Here is a 17,328-nt window from a genome sequence, read left to right as displayed (position 1 = left end):
CCTAGTTTATAAGGAAGATTTAACATGATGTACAAGAGGGAGACAAATACAAGCTTTACCTCAGCATTGGTCGTGGAGGAGGAGGTGGCTCATCAGACTCTTGGCACCTCTTTGCTTTCTTGGTAACTTGCTTGTAGATATTTCGTGCCGTAACACCCACCCACAATACAGTGGCAAGAGTAGAATAATGCAGAATGATCCCGACCTACAATTTCAGAAATAAGCAGGTTTTTAATAATTAGGACAAAAGAACATTCCATGGTAAGATAGCTCGCAATGACAAAGAAACACAAACAAGTATGAACTTTGACAGGGTCTTCTTGAAAGCAGTAGCACCAAACATTAGCGCAAACATTGAAATTAAATATTTACGTTTTCCATAACTCCGAAAGCAGCACCTTTTTTCAGAATGTAAGTTCTGGCAATCTGAACAGCTTTTCTTTGAGAAGCTGCTAGTGAACATAAATGTTCACTAGACCTCAAACATATATGTTAAGGATCTTGATATCAAGTCGGGTCTCTTGACAATTTAAGCCCCATAGCAGTAATCAAATCTCTCACACCTGCCATCTCTGAAAAAATGAAAGAGACCTTTAATGCTCAAACATACGACAAGTCCCCACCAAATGGAAAGCTAGATTGGTCTTGAGCAACCTCAAGAAAGGCAATTTAGACTTGACTAATATTGATAATTATCGCCACAAAACTGTAGCATCAATCCTGCTGACCAAGCGGTCTTCAATAAGGTGGCATGTAAGGCAGGTATAAACACAAAGTGGCCAACTGGTTTTCACTGCATCGGGTCAGGGTGGATGCAGAATTTGCTACTGCCTTTATTTAGGTGGCCCCAGGGACCGCCACCTCCCCGGGGCTAAAATAAATAATGAGGCGTGGGAGGATTCCGGCCTCCCTACGCAGCCCCGGGCACCGCAACCTCCCAGGGGCACAAATACATTAATGAAGGGGGTCCGTTGCCATCCCCCAGGTACCACCACCTCCCTGAGGCAAATTTGGACTTAGAAGAGGGGTCGCACGGCCCCCTCCAGGAGCCCTACATGGCCCTGGGGACTACCACCCCCCAGGGGCAGCTCCAACAATGTCCCGGGGTGCTCACCTCTGGGACATTGCAGTTTGCTATGGCATGGTGGGAGCACTGGTCCCGCTATGCAACAGCAAACAGTGCTCCGCTTTATTTATTTATTTTTAAGGTTTTATATAGCGCGAACAAGATCCTTGCAGATATCAGAGCGCTTTACAGAAACAGGAGGTAGGGTAGACAAACTCTTGGAGGCAATATAATATTCGGTAGTGAGTGGGTTGCAAGGTAGGGTAGCAATCGCATAAGGGTATACACACTAATAACAATCAGGAGACAAAAAAATAGGAGCCGTGCAATATCTTTGCTCCAGAGCATTTTGCACTTGATTATTTAAAGTAGAGTACTTTGCTTTTACACACAGGGAGCTGCATGTCAGCAGCTTCCTGTGTTTAAAAGCAAGGCCGGCTCCCGCAGGAGGCGGGAAACCGGCAGTAACTGTGGGGGCCATCAAGCACACCATGCCCCCCACCCCCCCTTAATGAAAATATATATTTTTAATAAGGCCTGGCCCCGTGGGATGGGGTCTACAAGGCCCACATGGCCCTCCTTCACCACCACTCAGAAAACGTGCCTCCTGGCATGCCACTGGTTGGGGGCTTACGCCCCCTTGGCTGCTGAGGGTCCTTAGGGGAAAACAAGACCCTCTGCTACCTCCAATAAGCCCCACACAGCATGATTGCTGAGAGGTGGTCAGATGCCACGCCCCCTTTCTCCACCACTCTACAAACGCACCTCTCGGTTCACTGCTCGTGGGGGGATGAGGTCCCCTTGCCTCCTGAAGGCCTCAGGACTAAAGTGGACGTCTTCCTCCAAGCACGAGTGCGCCATGAGGCACGTTTGCAGAGTGGTGGAGAAAGGGGGCGTGACCTCTGACGGCCGCTCAGCAATACAGCTGTGTGGATCTCAATGGAGGTAACAGGAGGTGTAGTTGGCCCCCAAGGACTCTCAATTGCCATGGAGACTTAATCCGACCTATTAGTGCACTTGGAGGCGTGTTTGTAGAGTTGTAGAGAAAGCGGGCATGGCCTACTACCAGGTGTCAGCAATTCCGGTGTGTGGGACTTACTGGAGGTAACAGGAAGGGTAGTTGGCTCCCAAGGACGTCCTTGGGATTGCTAAGAGGTCTTCGAAGGCCATGCCCCATTTCTCCACGACTCTGCAAACGCGGCTCGTGCTGCACTACTGGTTGGGGCATGAAGTTCACTTTACTTCGGAGGGACCTTGGAGGCCAAGAACCCCTCTGGTACCTCCTGTAAGTCCTACACAGTGGGATTCCTGAGAGCTGGTCGGATGCCATTCATCCTTTCCTCACCACTCTGCAAGCGTGACTGCTAGTTAAAAAACCTTCGAAATTCTATGAAAAAAACAAAGATTACAGGGATGTTATAATTAAGTCGTGGAATTAAAAAAAATGTAGAAATTCACTGAAAAAAAACAAAGGTTATAGTGACTTTGTAGTTAGGCTAACATTTCACTCCACCAGTGAAAGTAATCTGTTATAGTTTGTGATCTAACTATAACTCGTGACCCCGAAATGCACTGCTTACGACCTCACATATTACATCACTCATGACATGGCTGACAACAGCCACATGGTAGTGCATAAAAGAATAGAGGGAGTAGAAGATATCACACACCCAAGAAAAATAAAAGCAATCAGACATAAAAAGGAAAACAGCAGGTGAAACACAACCGCACTAGAATAGAGAAATGAATACCACTATCTGGGACTGTAAAAAGAGGAAGTTGAACAAAGGGAAACACAGGGAAGGCCTATAGAGATAATGTTTCTTTAAGATGGAGACTAGTTATCAGACAGAAAAAGGGACCTGGTGAAGTAGAGGGTAAAATACAGAGTAAATACTTGTGGAAGATCAAACACCATACATTGAGGTCCATAACCAAGTATCAGTAGAACCGATGGAGTGGCAGTGCATACAGCATACCAAGTGAGGAGGCCATATAAGAAATGTCTCAATAGAAGACAGGACACAAAATAGTCAGATTGTGGTACCTAAACACAGCAAGAAACCTTTAGAATACCATTATCATAGAGGAGAAAGAACCCTATGTCTTCCAAAGGAAGAGGAGGAGGAGAAGAGAGAGAGAGAGAGAGAGAGAGAGAGAGAGAGAGAGAGAGAGAGAGAGAGAGAGAGAGAGAGAGAGAGAGAGAGAGAGAGAGAAAAGAAATCCACAAGCAAAAATAAATCTCCAGTTTCTGCAGGACACCCTGTGCCCAGTAAATAATTCCTGTGCCCAGTTAACAATTCACGAGAATTCTGGCTTCACTCAGGATCGTAATTTTCCATACTAATAGGTTCAAGGGGTAAAGCACCCTAAGGGGACGGAACCTTATCCGTGCTTGCGTGAAATATATAAAACTCTTTGAAAATGAATACAAAAGTATCACCAAACCTCCTTAACGAACTAAACCCAAGAAAGGGTTGTCAAGGACCATATGTTCGAGAAGAAATGTAAGAAGAAAAACAGGCATAAAGCCCTAAGAGGGGCAAAAAACAACATCAGTTCAGTTACTAAATGTTGCGGTTGGAGTCGGAAGCGTCATGAAAATGTTTCTAACAAAGTACAAAAAACATTTACCAAAAGTGAAAAGCAAAAACAGCTTTGTGTATGACAGAAGCAAATCAAAAACAGTCCATGCACTGGCACTGAAGAGAAAGTCAGCATAGTAGTCCATCAATGCTAAGATATGGACAAGGTATGTCCGCAAGGAACATTGAGCCAAACTTGGGGGCAAACCCTTTAGAGTCTCAGCAGCTCAAAATTGGAACAAACTTCCGATTTGCCTCAGACTGGAAAAATCTGAGCTTAAATTCAGAAGTCTCTTAAAAACTTACCTGTACAACTCATAAGCTTTATGGCGAATGGGTTGTTGCCTTGTATGCTGCTTGCTGCTCTCTCTCCATAGCGCGGGGACACGCCTAGATGGCGTCATCAAGCGCTTTACAAACTACTTTATTATTATTATTATTATAGAAATGATAGAGTCCTTGTTGTCAATGCACAGCAAGAGCTAGCTCAAGGAGTGCTTGTGCCAAAAGGAGACTAAAGTAGGAACATCACCTAGGCCAGGATCGAGCAATGTACCCTAGGTTAAGAATTATACCTTCTGCCCTAGAACGGCTCACATGAAAGAAATCAAGGACACCATACTCCATACAAGCTCTGTACAGGAGGAAGAAGAGGAGAAGACCGTACAGCAAAAAGAGGTTTCAAATTAAGCTCCACACGGACTGTCTCGAAAAGATTGTAGAGCGGAATCGGCATGAGTACCAAACAGATGTTCACCATCAAAAGGCCTGCTCACCAAGGTGGATTGAACAGCCTCCAAACAAACAGAGGTGCGTAGCCAGGTAAGCTGGCGAAGTGCCAGTGAAAGAGTCATGGACATCTAGAAAAAAGCACACTGACAAATGTCGAGATAGGCCAAAAAATGGCCAGAGGAACCGCTCTCCGGATACGCATTAAAAGCACGGAAAGGAGGACATTGATGTCAGCGCGTAAGAGGAGGGCTTATATGGACTCTGTCGACGTTCCATCTGGTGGACGATGTTGCTATGGAGTCCCTCGACACCCTCTATCAACACACAGAGGTACTGTTGTAAAAGGTTTTATGGATCCAGTCTAGCACCTGGGGATAATTTAAAGGTAAGGAATCTGCAGCTTGATGTCTCTATTATATGCATTTTCTGGGGGACCTCAGGGTTCTTCGTTATCTCCTCTCCATTCAATGTATATGTGCAACTTTACTTCGACTGACTAAAAACATGGCTAACCATCATTAATATAACAGTTGCTGATTCAATTTGATAAAATGCTGCGCTTTACCATGAAAACCTCAATTTCTGTCTGGCATCCCAAAGTGGATGAGTAGCAACATCTCATAACTGAAGAGGGAGAAAGCTGAAATGCTTTTAGATGGTCATAACAAACAGTAGAAGCAAGAATCCACCTGGCTCCCAGATAACTAGGAGGCTCTCCAAACCTTTCCCTCAATAGTAAATACAGTCACCTAGACTGAAAACTTTACAATGGAAGCACAAATCATCTCTGACAGTTTATCACGCTTCCACGCTGAGGATTTTAGGAAAGAAGCACATGCTAAAGTTATTTCAGCAGGTCAGCTCAAATGCACTGACCACTGTAATGGAGTGTATCTTAATCTTACTGAACCAGCCTAATTATTGCAGTACATAGTACCAGGTACATATTTAGCAGTAAGGAAAGCAAGACAGCTCAGAACACATGAGCACATATTAGAGAGCAAAGGAAAGCTACATTGGCTCCCTATCAAGCAGAGGCTACAGTTCGAAACACTACTTAATGTAGTACTACTATGGGAATTAAAATTATTTGAAACAGATTGGTAAATTTGTGACTGTTCACCCTCTATGCTCTAGCTCATATTTCATGTAAATGCCCAAGTTTAGAGTTTAACTGTATGGGTGGCCGGTCCTTAGGATACTCAGACCACAAGCTGTAGACTGATCTCTCATTAGCCATCCACAGTTGGCACTATAACTATTGTAGGAAATTGGATTATTATTTGGGGTGGTTGACTACCTGCCTCAAGTAATAATCACAACTCTTGTCACGGTGAACCCTCAACGTGTAAAGTATTTATGCAGTAACAAAACAGTAATTAGGTCAAAACACAAAGCAATAAAATCCCAAGCCAAATTCAAAAGAGTACAATTTAATTAACAAAATGAAAACAAAACTCAATAAGGGGGATCGAAACATATGATTTTTAAAAAAAGTTTTATGTTGAACTAACATAAAAAGCAGAGGTCCACTCACTACTCTCTCCTATGTATTAATACATGGGGGGGGGGGGGGGGGGGGGACAGTACAGGTTTCTTCAATGCATATGTTCTGCTTTTAAATAAAACCATTTTCAGTTTGGGAATACAAAAATAGAGATAGAGGACTGTTGCCCTTTGCATGCTTCTGTCCTTGGATTTGCAGCCAGTCGCAAGGGGCTCACAAACTACAACTTGCCTACAAATTACAACTCAGACCTCAGTTTCCTCAAACAATCTTGGATAAACTGAGCGAAGACACCTATCACAAACTCCCTTGCTTCCAGAAGATTCTCAACGTTTTACCTTGAGCCTACAACAAAGATAGCACCACACTGAAATACAGAGATAAATTTGAATGCAAATAGATTTAAATACAAGTGTTATCTTTAAGTAACTGTAGCTAGATTTAAAACCTTGTCCATCTAATTCTCCATGAATCATCATATATCAGCACCCGGAAGGGGAGGCATAAATTGTTGAAAAATGTACATATTCATCAATGTAATCCAAACAAAATCGTTCCTCGCAGAGGTGAAACTTCATCATTGGGATGACCACTCAGATGCTTGAAAAACTACCTTCTAATTGTTTCTAAATGACAATGGCCATACTCAGCAGGACAATAGCCTGTATAATGCCATGTCAAAATTTGATTTCTTCGAAGCCTGATCTCTAAAGCTTGGCACTCAACAAAACAAGAACCCAGTTAGTGTTAACTAGTAACACCCTCTCCAAATTCTATGTACAATCAACATGAAGAATCTGGGCTACCCTGGCCAATAGGGGGGAAAAATATCAGAAAATAGTTGTCCACCTACTCCTGTGAATGGAGCGAGAAACTACATGTCTCAGAACGATACAGAAGATTCTATCCTAATGCATCAATGTAGGGTCAACAGTAAGAGACAAGCCCTGTGTGTGTCACGCTGGGTGAGCCTACCTCCAGCCTGTCGAGGCTCCTGTAAGTCATGCTGTTTGCCCCCCAGGACCGAGGGCGGCCGGGCTTTGCTCCGCCGTTGCAGCGTTCCAGCCTGTACTTCCGGCTGGCCGGGCTTGGCTCCGCCGGTCGGGAGCTCCCGACACTACAGCCCCAGCAGCCCTGTGGCCAGGTCACCTCCCACATCGTCAGCACGCAGCGCCAGGAGGCGCATAAAGCGACAACTACTGCCAAGGACTGAGTGGCAGTTCCTGTGTGTGTCACGCTGGGTGACCCTACCTCCAGCCTGTCGAGGCTCCTGTAAGTCGTGCTGTTTGCCCCCCAGGACCGAGGGGCAGCCGGGCTTTGCTCCGCCGTTGCAGCGTTCCAGCCTGCACTTCCGGCTGGCCGGGCTTGGCTCCGCCGGTCGGGAGCTCCCGACACTACAGCCCCCAGCAGCCCTGTGGCCAGGTCACCTCCCACATCAGCACGCAGCGCCAGGAGGCAAATAAAGCGACAAAACAGGTCAGGTAGTGCCCATCAACAAAAAACCGACAGCCGATGCAACAGACCCAAATAACTATCGACCAGTGACTAACATCCCTCTACTGGCCAAACTCATTGAGAAATGTGTGCAGGGCCAATTAAGCCAACACATCGCTAAGTTCTCGCTACTAGATGATTGCCAATCAGGGTTCAGAACAGGGCACAGTACTGAAACTGCGATTCTGCATATTGTCGATGACGCCCTACAGGCCCTAGACCGAAATCAAACATGCCTACTGATCCTTCTCGACCTGTCAGCAGCATTTGACACGGTAAAGCACAAAGTACTAATGACCAGGCTACAAGACAGGATGGGCGTATCCGGAAACGTGCTGAAATGGTTCAATTCTTTTCTAAAGAACAGGACCCAGCGATTCCAGGTTAACCAAGCAATCTCTTCCCCAAGCCCCAATACAATCGGGGTCCCACAAGGCTCAACGTTATCCCCTGATCTATTCAACTTGTATGTAGAACCTCTCACAGAGATCCTTCAAAAATCACAGATATCCTATCATATGTATGCAGATGACACGCAAATTTACATGAAGATCGCCTCCCTTGAGGACATTGTCCGAATAAACCACACTAAAGGAAGCCTTGCGATGGTTAACAATGAACCATCTGAAACTAAACGCCCAGAAAACAGAATTCCTGCTAATCTCACCGACAAGGAGCCAATCCGAAGTTAAGGAATGGACTAAACTGGTGCCGCCAATAAATTGCACCCCGACCCTAGTTAACTCAGCTAAATCACTAGGAATCACGCTAGATGAAAACCTCAACATGAAAGAACACATTAACTCAATGGCCAAGAGCGCCCGCTTCCACTTAAATTACTTAAGAAAAATGAAACCCTTTATCTCAGCAACGGATCTAAAACTGGCTATCCAATCTCTAGTTATCTCGAGGATTGACTACGGATGCACCACATTAGCTGGCCTACCGAAAACTTCCACAGCTCCACTAAAAGCCTGCCTCAATGCTGCGGCTAGACTCATCACCGGAACGAAGAAATTCGATCACATATCTCCTCACCTGAAAGCACTAAACTGGCTACCTTACGAGGCCAGAATTCAAATGAAGATGGCCTGTATTACACATAAAGCGGTTCACTACAACATGCCTAGATACCTAGCCAAGAAACTTAAGCTATCAGCAGGTAACAGACCAACTAAAAGCGCAAAAGACTTACTATTGCGACCAGCCTTTTTCCACAAGATAAAGACCTACAACAGAGCATTCTCCGGAGCTGCCCCCAGAATCTGGAACTCACTACCTCCAAACATCAGGAAAATTCAAAACACAGTAACATTCAAACGGGAACTGAAGACTCACTTGATGAGTAAATACCCTACAAAGAGAATCCGACAGATTACTGGGATGATCATTTACGCTACCAGAGGGTGGTCCTCTTCATAAAAATTGGAAAATCGATTGCTGACAACTGACTGTTTTTCATGGTCAAGCCGAGGCTTGTCACATTACTGCTACCTCATATACCTGGGATATTATAACTCTATCTCACAGTCATAATCTATATAACCGCTACCTCACCATATTTATTTAACCATATTATCCTTGATATGCACTGAAATACCTTATAACTCTACCTCTCCGTGCTTGGACTATTACCATGACACAAGCTAAGCCTAGATCGTCACCTAATGCTAATTGCACAGACATTAGGAAGTATATATCTAATCATGTCTATACAGTATATTACCTTCTACCTCATAACTATGTTTTTTGTTATTGACTGCTACTATAATGTCTACATGTTATTCTTTCCTTGTTAAGCGCTCTGATACCCACGAGTCTTGTCCGCGCTATACAAAACTCTATAAATAAATAAACTACTTCCTCGTCCCGCAAGGACGCGCGCGGGACGCGCCGGGCTAAGCCCGGGCAAAGGGCGGGCCCTCTGTGGCCATCAGAGGCCGGAGGAGGCCGGGCTGGGCCATAGCCCGAACATCAGCAATTAGAGGTGAGCTGGGGATAATACATCATGGGGAAGCAAAATAACATGCTTACAGTGCCTGCTCCCATGTGTTCCCCCACCCCACCCCCCTCATTTGATTGTTTACTTGAAAATGCTCTATTATTGGTCCAGGAGGAAATAGCTAACACGGAAAGGAGGATGTCACTGGGTTGTAACAATATTGACTTACATTCACCCCAAGCAAGTCCTTCCAACAATCTCCCGCTATCTCCTGTAATTACCATCATGAAACCCTCTACCACATTAACATCTTCGGAAATGCAGCCTGGGGATAGCAGTCCGGTCATAACTATTGACTCACAGCCTGACTGTGCTGTACAGCTTATTACCTCATCCCCGCCTACGAACAGTGAAGTTGGTGAGGGTAAAAGGAAAAGGGGCCCTTTGAAATCAATCGTTAATAAAAGGAAGCAACCTGTCCGTAATAAGAACCAACCAACTCCGCAGAGCATGTGGACTAGAGGGAAACAACAACAAACTGGGGGTCAACCTGACAACATTGATACGCCGCAAACTGATGAACTGGCCCCGTCCATAACTATTTCCATTGATGATCACAATTCCTTGGGCACACAGACTGAGTTTTTGACTGACAGTACTATTCAACCCAAGCCCAATGGGAATTTTATCGAGACAATTGTAGATACTGTTTTTAAACAATTGGAATGTCAAATGATCAAGCAATTTAATATTGTTTTTAAAAGGTTAGATAAATTAGAATATTTAATTAAAAAGGAAGAGGTCAAAAGGAAAGGGGTGATTAGCCTTGATCAGCTCAGGGGTGACCGCCTTTTGAAGGACCCGGAGTCCGTTAGTAAGGTTATTCTGTGAGGCGTGCCCAGCACCAGTAGGAGCAGCACTAAGGTCGTTCCTAAATCTGCCAGTAGTACACCAATAGCCACTAATACACCCAGGCTCACTAATACAGGGCAAACTAAACCCGTCACTAAAGCCAAGCCAACTCCTCTCGTAGTCGCAGGTTCTTCTAACCCTATTACTCCCAACAGTACACGACAGGAGGGCCATAGCACAACCATCACTACTGTAAATCCTGTGGCGCAAAGTAGTAATAACGCCAGGGACGCCCAACCAATAGCTAGAAAACCCAGAAAATCTCAAGAACCTACCCTTCATTTACCACCTGACGCCTGCCCTTACGTTTTAGTATTGGCTGGCGTCCCACCTCTCAAGGAAGGACAGGGGGAATCCTGGGTTCAGTTGAACAATAAGTGTATTGATTGGCTGACCAAACACAAGGGGGTAGGTTATGACATTGGGAATGAAATTCTGTCTGCCCGTCGTGTGAGTTGGATTGGCCCCTTACGTAAAGATTTTAATGGGGACTGTATTGTTCTAAATTTTAGGCACCCTGGTACTGCTAAATACATACTTAACCATAATAGCACCTACCCAGGACCTTCTACCGTTGTCACTCTCTTGCCCTTGGGTTATTTTTATAGGCCCCCTCCTAGGCAACTCTTTTCAGCCCCACTTTCCTTCCAACCTTTTCCAGCGCCGTCGCCTTTCCCACTTTTTAACAGATTTTCCGCATTGGCAGATACATGGAGTTTGGACTGACCAAGGTACTCCCTTTTATACCTTAGCTAATGATTACGCCAATAATGAGGCTTTTGTTGACAACTCACCTGTCTGCCCTAGTGCAACATTGTTGGAACTCCCCAGACAGGTGTAGGTTGTCATTTGACCCCATAAAAGGCGTTATGGGCCAAACTTCTACCATGGTCTCTGATGAATTTTCCATTTTGAGTTGGAACATTGCTGGCCTCAACACCAAAATGAATATAAAGCCCTGGACTGATTGGGTAACCAGCTTTGATGTTCTAATGCTGCAGGAAATCTGGTGCACAAGATCTGTACTCTTTGAGGGTTACAGCTGCCATAATTTGATTGTTCCATCTCCCCCCACTGGTCACCCCAGCGGGGGTTTATCAATTTGGGTCAAAATTACAGCTGGTGTTAAAATTGAACTACTGCCAACCACTAACAAAAATTTTATGGCGCTGAAATATACAGGTAGGTTAAAGTTATGTTTTATTAATTTTTATAACAATGATTTTACAACCCATCCCAACATTAATTTTCTGGAATTGTTTACATTTATTGACGAAGTAGTGGACGGCCAAAAATATGGAAGCTTCGCTGGTATTTGTTTGGGAGGCGACTTTAACGCACACATTCACCCTAGTTCCCTGCCTTGTAGGAGAGGTGAAGAATTATCAGACCTGTTAGCAACACGTGACTTAGTTGATGCAATGGAGAAATTGGATATGGGCGTGACTAATGTATCCGCCCCTACTTACATCGGGCGTGGGAGTTCTACCACCATTGATTATGTATTCATTTCATCTCTCCTTGAGGATCTCCTATTGAAATCTGAGGTTATCACATCCCCGTATAGCGATCACTATCCAATTTTAATTTGCCTCAAATCAGTTAAAACACTGAGGAATAGAACAGAAATCGGGGCTAAAAATTTAATGGCATCAACAGATAGGTAAGGGTGGCTTGGAGGGGGATAGACAACCAAGGTGTCTTGGCTAGAGTCATCAAAAAACATCCTACTCTAGTCTCAGTATGTCTATCAACCTCCAGCCCGGGGCTTGACATTGTTAACTCTTTTTGTGAGCTATGCAAGGTAATAAAAGGGGAAATCTCTAAACCCGCCCCCGCCCATATTAATAGCAACCCCAGGTGGTTCGACACCTCATGTTCCAAAGCCAACCGGGAACTTAGGGCTGCCCTTACTGCAGCACAGCGAGACCCGTCTCTGGTAAGGACATTGAGACTTAGATATAAACATTATCTAAAAACTAGATCTGACGAACTATTAAAAGACCACTGGGATTCCCTTGTTCGCACTGCAGCCTTACGAGACGTTGGAGGGTTCTGGAGGGCTGTTAAGAATCTTAGATCACTGGGTTCTAACATCTGCCCCATTAACTGCAATATAACAGGGGATGCGTGGGTTGATCATTTTTCTAAGATCTATGACGCTTCTGCGACTGGCAACCCAATTACAACTATCCCAGTTATAAAGCCTCTAAATATTTTGTTGTCTGAGGTTGGGGATGCTATTACTGAAAGCGCAAGTAACAAAGCTCCTGGTCCAGATGGTTTATCCATCGATCAAACCAAATCTGAACCAGGACTTTTGGGCACCCTTGTTATGTAATGTCTTCAATAATTTATCCACCACTGCTGCCCCGGAAACATGGTCTTGTAGTACCATCGTACCCATATTCAAAAAAGGCAATAGACTTGATCCTGGCTGTTATCGCCCAATATCACTAATTGACAATACTCTAAAAGTCTTAGGCAGGGTCCTTTTTAATAGAATTAGTACTTGGGCGGAAGAAAATACCATCTTACATCCCTGCCAGCTAGGCTTCGGAAGCAAAGTGGGTACGGTGGAACAGTGCCTGAACTTAAACCTACTCATGGCCAAATACACGATCGCCAAAAAAATCACCCATATATTTTGGTTTATGGATTTAAGTTCTGCGTTTGATTTTGTTAACCGTTCCCGCTTATGGTCAATCTTGTTAAATTATGGTTTAGATGAATCTTTAGTTTATTTTTTGGCACACCTACATAGTGATTCGAAAGCTCGTGTTCGTATAAATAACGATGGCGAAGTTTCTAATGATATTTTAATTGGCAGGGGGTTAGACAAGGCTGTGTTCTGGCCCCCCTGCTTTTTATCTTGTATATAAATGATCTGAGTGTTTGTTTGAGCAAATTAACCAACGATGTCCCGCAAGTTAATGGCAACTCTGTTCCTGCATTACTCTATGCGGACGATGCGGTCCTTATGGGCCGCACACCTAACGCCTTGCGAATTTTAATTTCGGGTTTTGTTAAATTCATGGCAGATCTGGGCCTCTGTACTAACTTCAAAAAGTCATTTATAATGTCTTGCGGCCCCAAAAGTTACAAAATAAGCCACATTCAATCAGGGGATGATATTTTAAAATGCACTTGCACTTTCCCTTATCTTGGTCTGTTGTTTTCCAACACTGGCTCTTGGCAACCCCATGTCGCCTTGGGAAGGAATAAAATGAGCAAGGCCATAAACTCTTTAACCTCCCTTCGCCAACCCAAACAAGCAGACGTGATTGTGTCACGTTTACAAATCTATAGAACACAATGTCTACCTGTGGGCACCTACGGTGCCGAGATATGGGGTTATTCCAACAGCACACAACTACAGACCGAAGAAAATAGATTTTGCCGGAAGATTTTAAGGGGGTTATTAGTGCACCAACTTACATCTGCCATAGGGAACTAAACCTCCTTTATATAGAAGATTTTATAAGATCCAGACCCGCATTGTTTTGGATAAAAATCTGGTGTAATTCTGCTGCCTCCCTGTCACGTGATATTATTATGAACTGTCTAAACTGTGAGAGGGCTAACTGTATACCTTGGTTTAGGGCTGTGGAAAATAGTTTATCAAGTGTGGGGCTGGGTCATCTTTTTACATCCCCACAACTGATTGACCATACGCATAAGAATTTAACAAAAAAGGCCCTTTATGAATGTTACCGCAAGGAGAGGCTAAGGCGTGACTTGATAAAATCCACCACAATTAGATACACCTCCTTTATGGAGCCAAGTGAGAAACCATCTGCCCTGCCCCAGAGTTATCGCCGCTTAAAACTAGGTAGATGGAACAGGAGTTTGCTATTCCGGTTCAGGGACGGAAGCATTATAAATTTACTTTGTTTTCCATTAGCTTTCAATAAATGTGTGGAAAATTTAAAATGTCCCTGTAATCTAGGTGGTACACAAAGCCTGCTCCATTTCATTTTCTTTTGCGGTTTTTATAGAATGCACACTTTGCACTTTCTAATGCCGTACTGTAGGAAAAACGCTTTGATCGATTTTAATTTAGCTTTTAAAGATTTATTAATGTTAAAGACGGACGAGGCCATCTTCAGAGTGAGCAGCTTTCTTAAAGCAGCCGTACGTTCACGTGCTTCTCTGTTAATTGATTGAAATATTTGCACTATGCACACTTTTGCACATTTGCTTATTGCACACTGAATATTTTGTACCAAGGATTGTATTTTTTGCATATGATAAAATTGTATATCGCTATGACTTTGTAAATAAGTGGGATGGAATTTGTGTTTTTATATTACTGCTGGATTTTATGTGTATTCGGATTGTAAAACATCCATAAAAGTAAAGATCATTTGACTTGACTCGACTTGAATATAAGAAACACATAGGCATGATCTGATGATGGACTAAGGCTAGTTCGAGCAATCATCCTGTCAAAATTATAAAACGTTCAACTGCTGGTAAATGTTCATAAGGCTAATAATGTTGTATAGCAACTGTTGAGTTAGGTTAAAGTTGGGCTCCTATTTTGGGGCTTAATTTTAATGTAAATCAACTGACCAGTTGATGACACAGGCTCTGCACTATTCAGCATGTAATGCTTAAAATCCACATATCACCGACTGACTTCTGTACAATTACAACCAACATTCATTTCGGGAAAGTCTTATCAATCAATAAATGTTGACTGCAAGAATCACTATCTGTTCACGAGAGGAGTAGTGACAATAGAAAGAATAAGAGTGTCAATGTAAAGAATAAGAGTGTCAATGTGAAGAATTTGTGTCCAGGAATTTTAACCCATAGACTCCAGGGAATAGAGATAATTCTCAGGACAGTTATGCAAAATTTGACTAAAACAATCCAGTCAGTAAGAAAACTGGTGATTGGTAAGAAACTGTTCTTGTCACTTTGTGGAGCAGAGCACCTCTCTGGGAAACCTCAATGGCAGAATAGAAAACTATCACAACTCATGGTCCTCAGGACATATAAAATCTGTGTGGGCTAAAGTTAGTTAGGCAGGAAGGTCTCGGAGGAAGGACCATAGAGAGGCTAAATTGATGGAACTCAAACAAGCTTGTAAGCTGTATAAGAAAACTCTCATCAAAGCCAAGAAACAGTGACTGTTTGAAAGATCTTTTGAATTCTAAAAGAGCTTGCCATTCTCTAGTGATGTAGAATGCTTCAAATCGATTTTTTAGTAAAAATTCACCTAAAAAGTGGATCAACAGGTAAATGAGCATATACTGTCATGACGTTAATGGGGCCTGTGCAGAAACTCTCCCATTTTTACATGTTCACTTTTAAAGTTTACAGCTTTTTTAGACAATGACTTTTAGCACATTTACTTGCGTGCTTTCATGTGATAGTGTACTCAGAAAGTGTTTTACTTACAAATACATTTTGTCCAAGGAGCAAGTACACTGCGCAAACAGCCCTTGCAAATTGTCTGTTCAGAGACAGCTCTGACTTGGTAAAATCAACAATGACTGCCGGATCTGAACTCAGGCATAGTGCGAATGGAACCAATTTTCATTATATAAACTGCCCCAAACCTTTGTTCAGCAGAGGAGCATTTCTAAAGATTGTTGTGGCCACTCCGTGCCTGAATTGCTTCCCAGATGAATCGCTTCACTATCCTGAGAGGGACGGCGGCCTGTTCTACACCAAACTGCTTTCCGGATGAAACGGATAAGTAAATGGGGAGTTAGACCACTCCAAGGTATCAAGCAGAACCCACTAAGATAGGTAGTGCTAGGTAGGTGTACAATCATATGCATTCATATAATCAATGCAATAATAAATATTTGAATCCATCTTGCTGGTTACAATGCACTGTTTCTTTCTACTACTCATGGCAGCACATGTATTTTACTCAAGAATTCAACTGCTTCAATAAAGTTTGTTATGCCAATTTTGTATTTCTTATGTTTCTCTTTGGACATTCTCTAATTCACAACGAAAGGTTAGATGTGTGTCCACGATTTCCTTGGGGGAATTAGGGTTGGCATGTTCTGAGGTTGCAGACACCATCAGGTACCCTGTGAGGTGTAGGGGTCCAGATGGCGCACTGTGAGCTGGCCAGAAACACCTGGCCAGCCTTCATGTTTGAAAAAAAGTAGTACATTTTTGTAAGCAGAAAGCCTTGTTGGGCCACACTACATAAATCAACACATTCAACAAATGGGGGTTCTTTTGCTTTGATAATAGCATTCCAGGCCGCCACCAGTGCTTTTGAGAAAGGCCAGAGCAATTACCTATTCTTGGTTTAGAACTACAACAGAACACTCATATGTCATTACCAGAACTCACATGCTTGTCAAAATAATAACCAACAGGCAACTGCTGCACATAATGCTGCCTTCATGCTTTCATCCTCTATCACAGGAATCTGAGTCTTTGTTCTCCCTTTCCACACATGTACGATATATTTTTTTTAATAAGTTTATTTATCAGTATGCCACAGAACACTCTATTCAAGGCACAGAACACTATATGCATGTGTGGAAAGCAATTAAATATATATTGCACCATCATTTTGAAAAGCTTTCATATTTGGTTCAAAAAACAGGACTGTATGTTAGTATCACTAATCAGTGCCAGGACTTAGTATATGGCGCACAACATGTTTCCAAAATCAGAACTCTGAGTTTTAAAACAGTCTTGAAAAATGTAACATTTTAAGCACCCAGCTGGCAAACAAAAAATCCACACCACAAACATAATGCTGAAAGATCACAGTAGAATATTTTTCACACTGAAAAACACATTCATTGGTTTTCTGTTAATTGCAGCATATTCCCCAAAATGAATACCCCGGTTACACACTTTTTGTCAAATTGACCTTTCAAAATTGTATGCATTATTTCAAATTCATCACTTACAGCTTGGCAGACGCTACTGTGCTTGACTTGAGTCACACCACTGACAAACACGACACAGGTCAGGAAAATATGAAAGGAAAGGTTGACCAACATGTGCCAACTTTTAAGACTAATCCTGATCAATCTGGAAAAAAAGTAACACAGAAATGTATCATTTATGGAATACTGCTAAATTTCCTTTCTACAACACA

The 17,328-nt window shown here is 43.1% G+C and overlaps 1 protein-coding gene across 1 annotated transcript in view; it reads right to left on the bottom strand.

Annotated features, from left to right (window-relative positions):
• ADGRA3 (adhesion G protein-coupled receptor A3) overlaps positions 1–17,328 on the bottom strand; it is a 375,408-nt gene that overhangs the window by 22,629 nt on the left and 335,451 nt on the right. The window contains exons 16-17 of the mRNA XM_086964033.1: positions 17,138–17,261; positions 60–205 (exon numbers count right to left, since the gene is read on the bottom strand). Of these exons, the coding sequence (XP_086820159.1) occupies positions 60–205; positions 17,138–17,261 (270 nt within the window). The remainder of the gene's footprint in view (positions 1–59; positions 206–17,137; positions 17,262–17,328) is intronic.

This window comes from Lissotriton vulgaris, chromosome 3_2 (assembly GCF_964263255.1).
Source record: "Lissotriton vulgaris chromosome 3_2, aLisVul1.2, whole genome shotgun sequence".
NCBI classification, from domain to species: domain Eukaryota; kingdom Metazoa; phylum Chordata; class Amphibia; order Caudata; family Salamandridae; genus Lissotriton; species Lissotriton vulgaris.
Note: the sequence above shows the minus strand (reverse complement) of the source record. Positions and strands in the feature narration are given on the sequence as shown.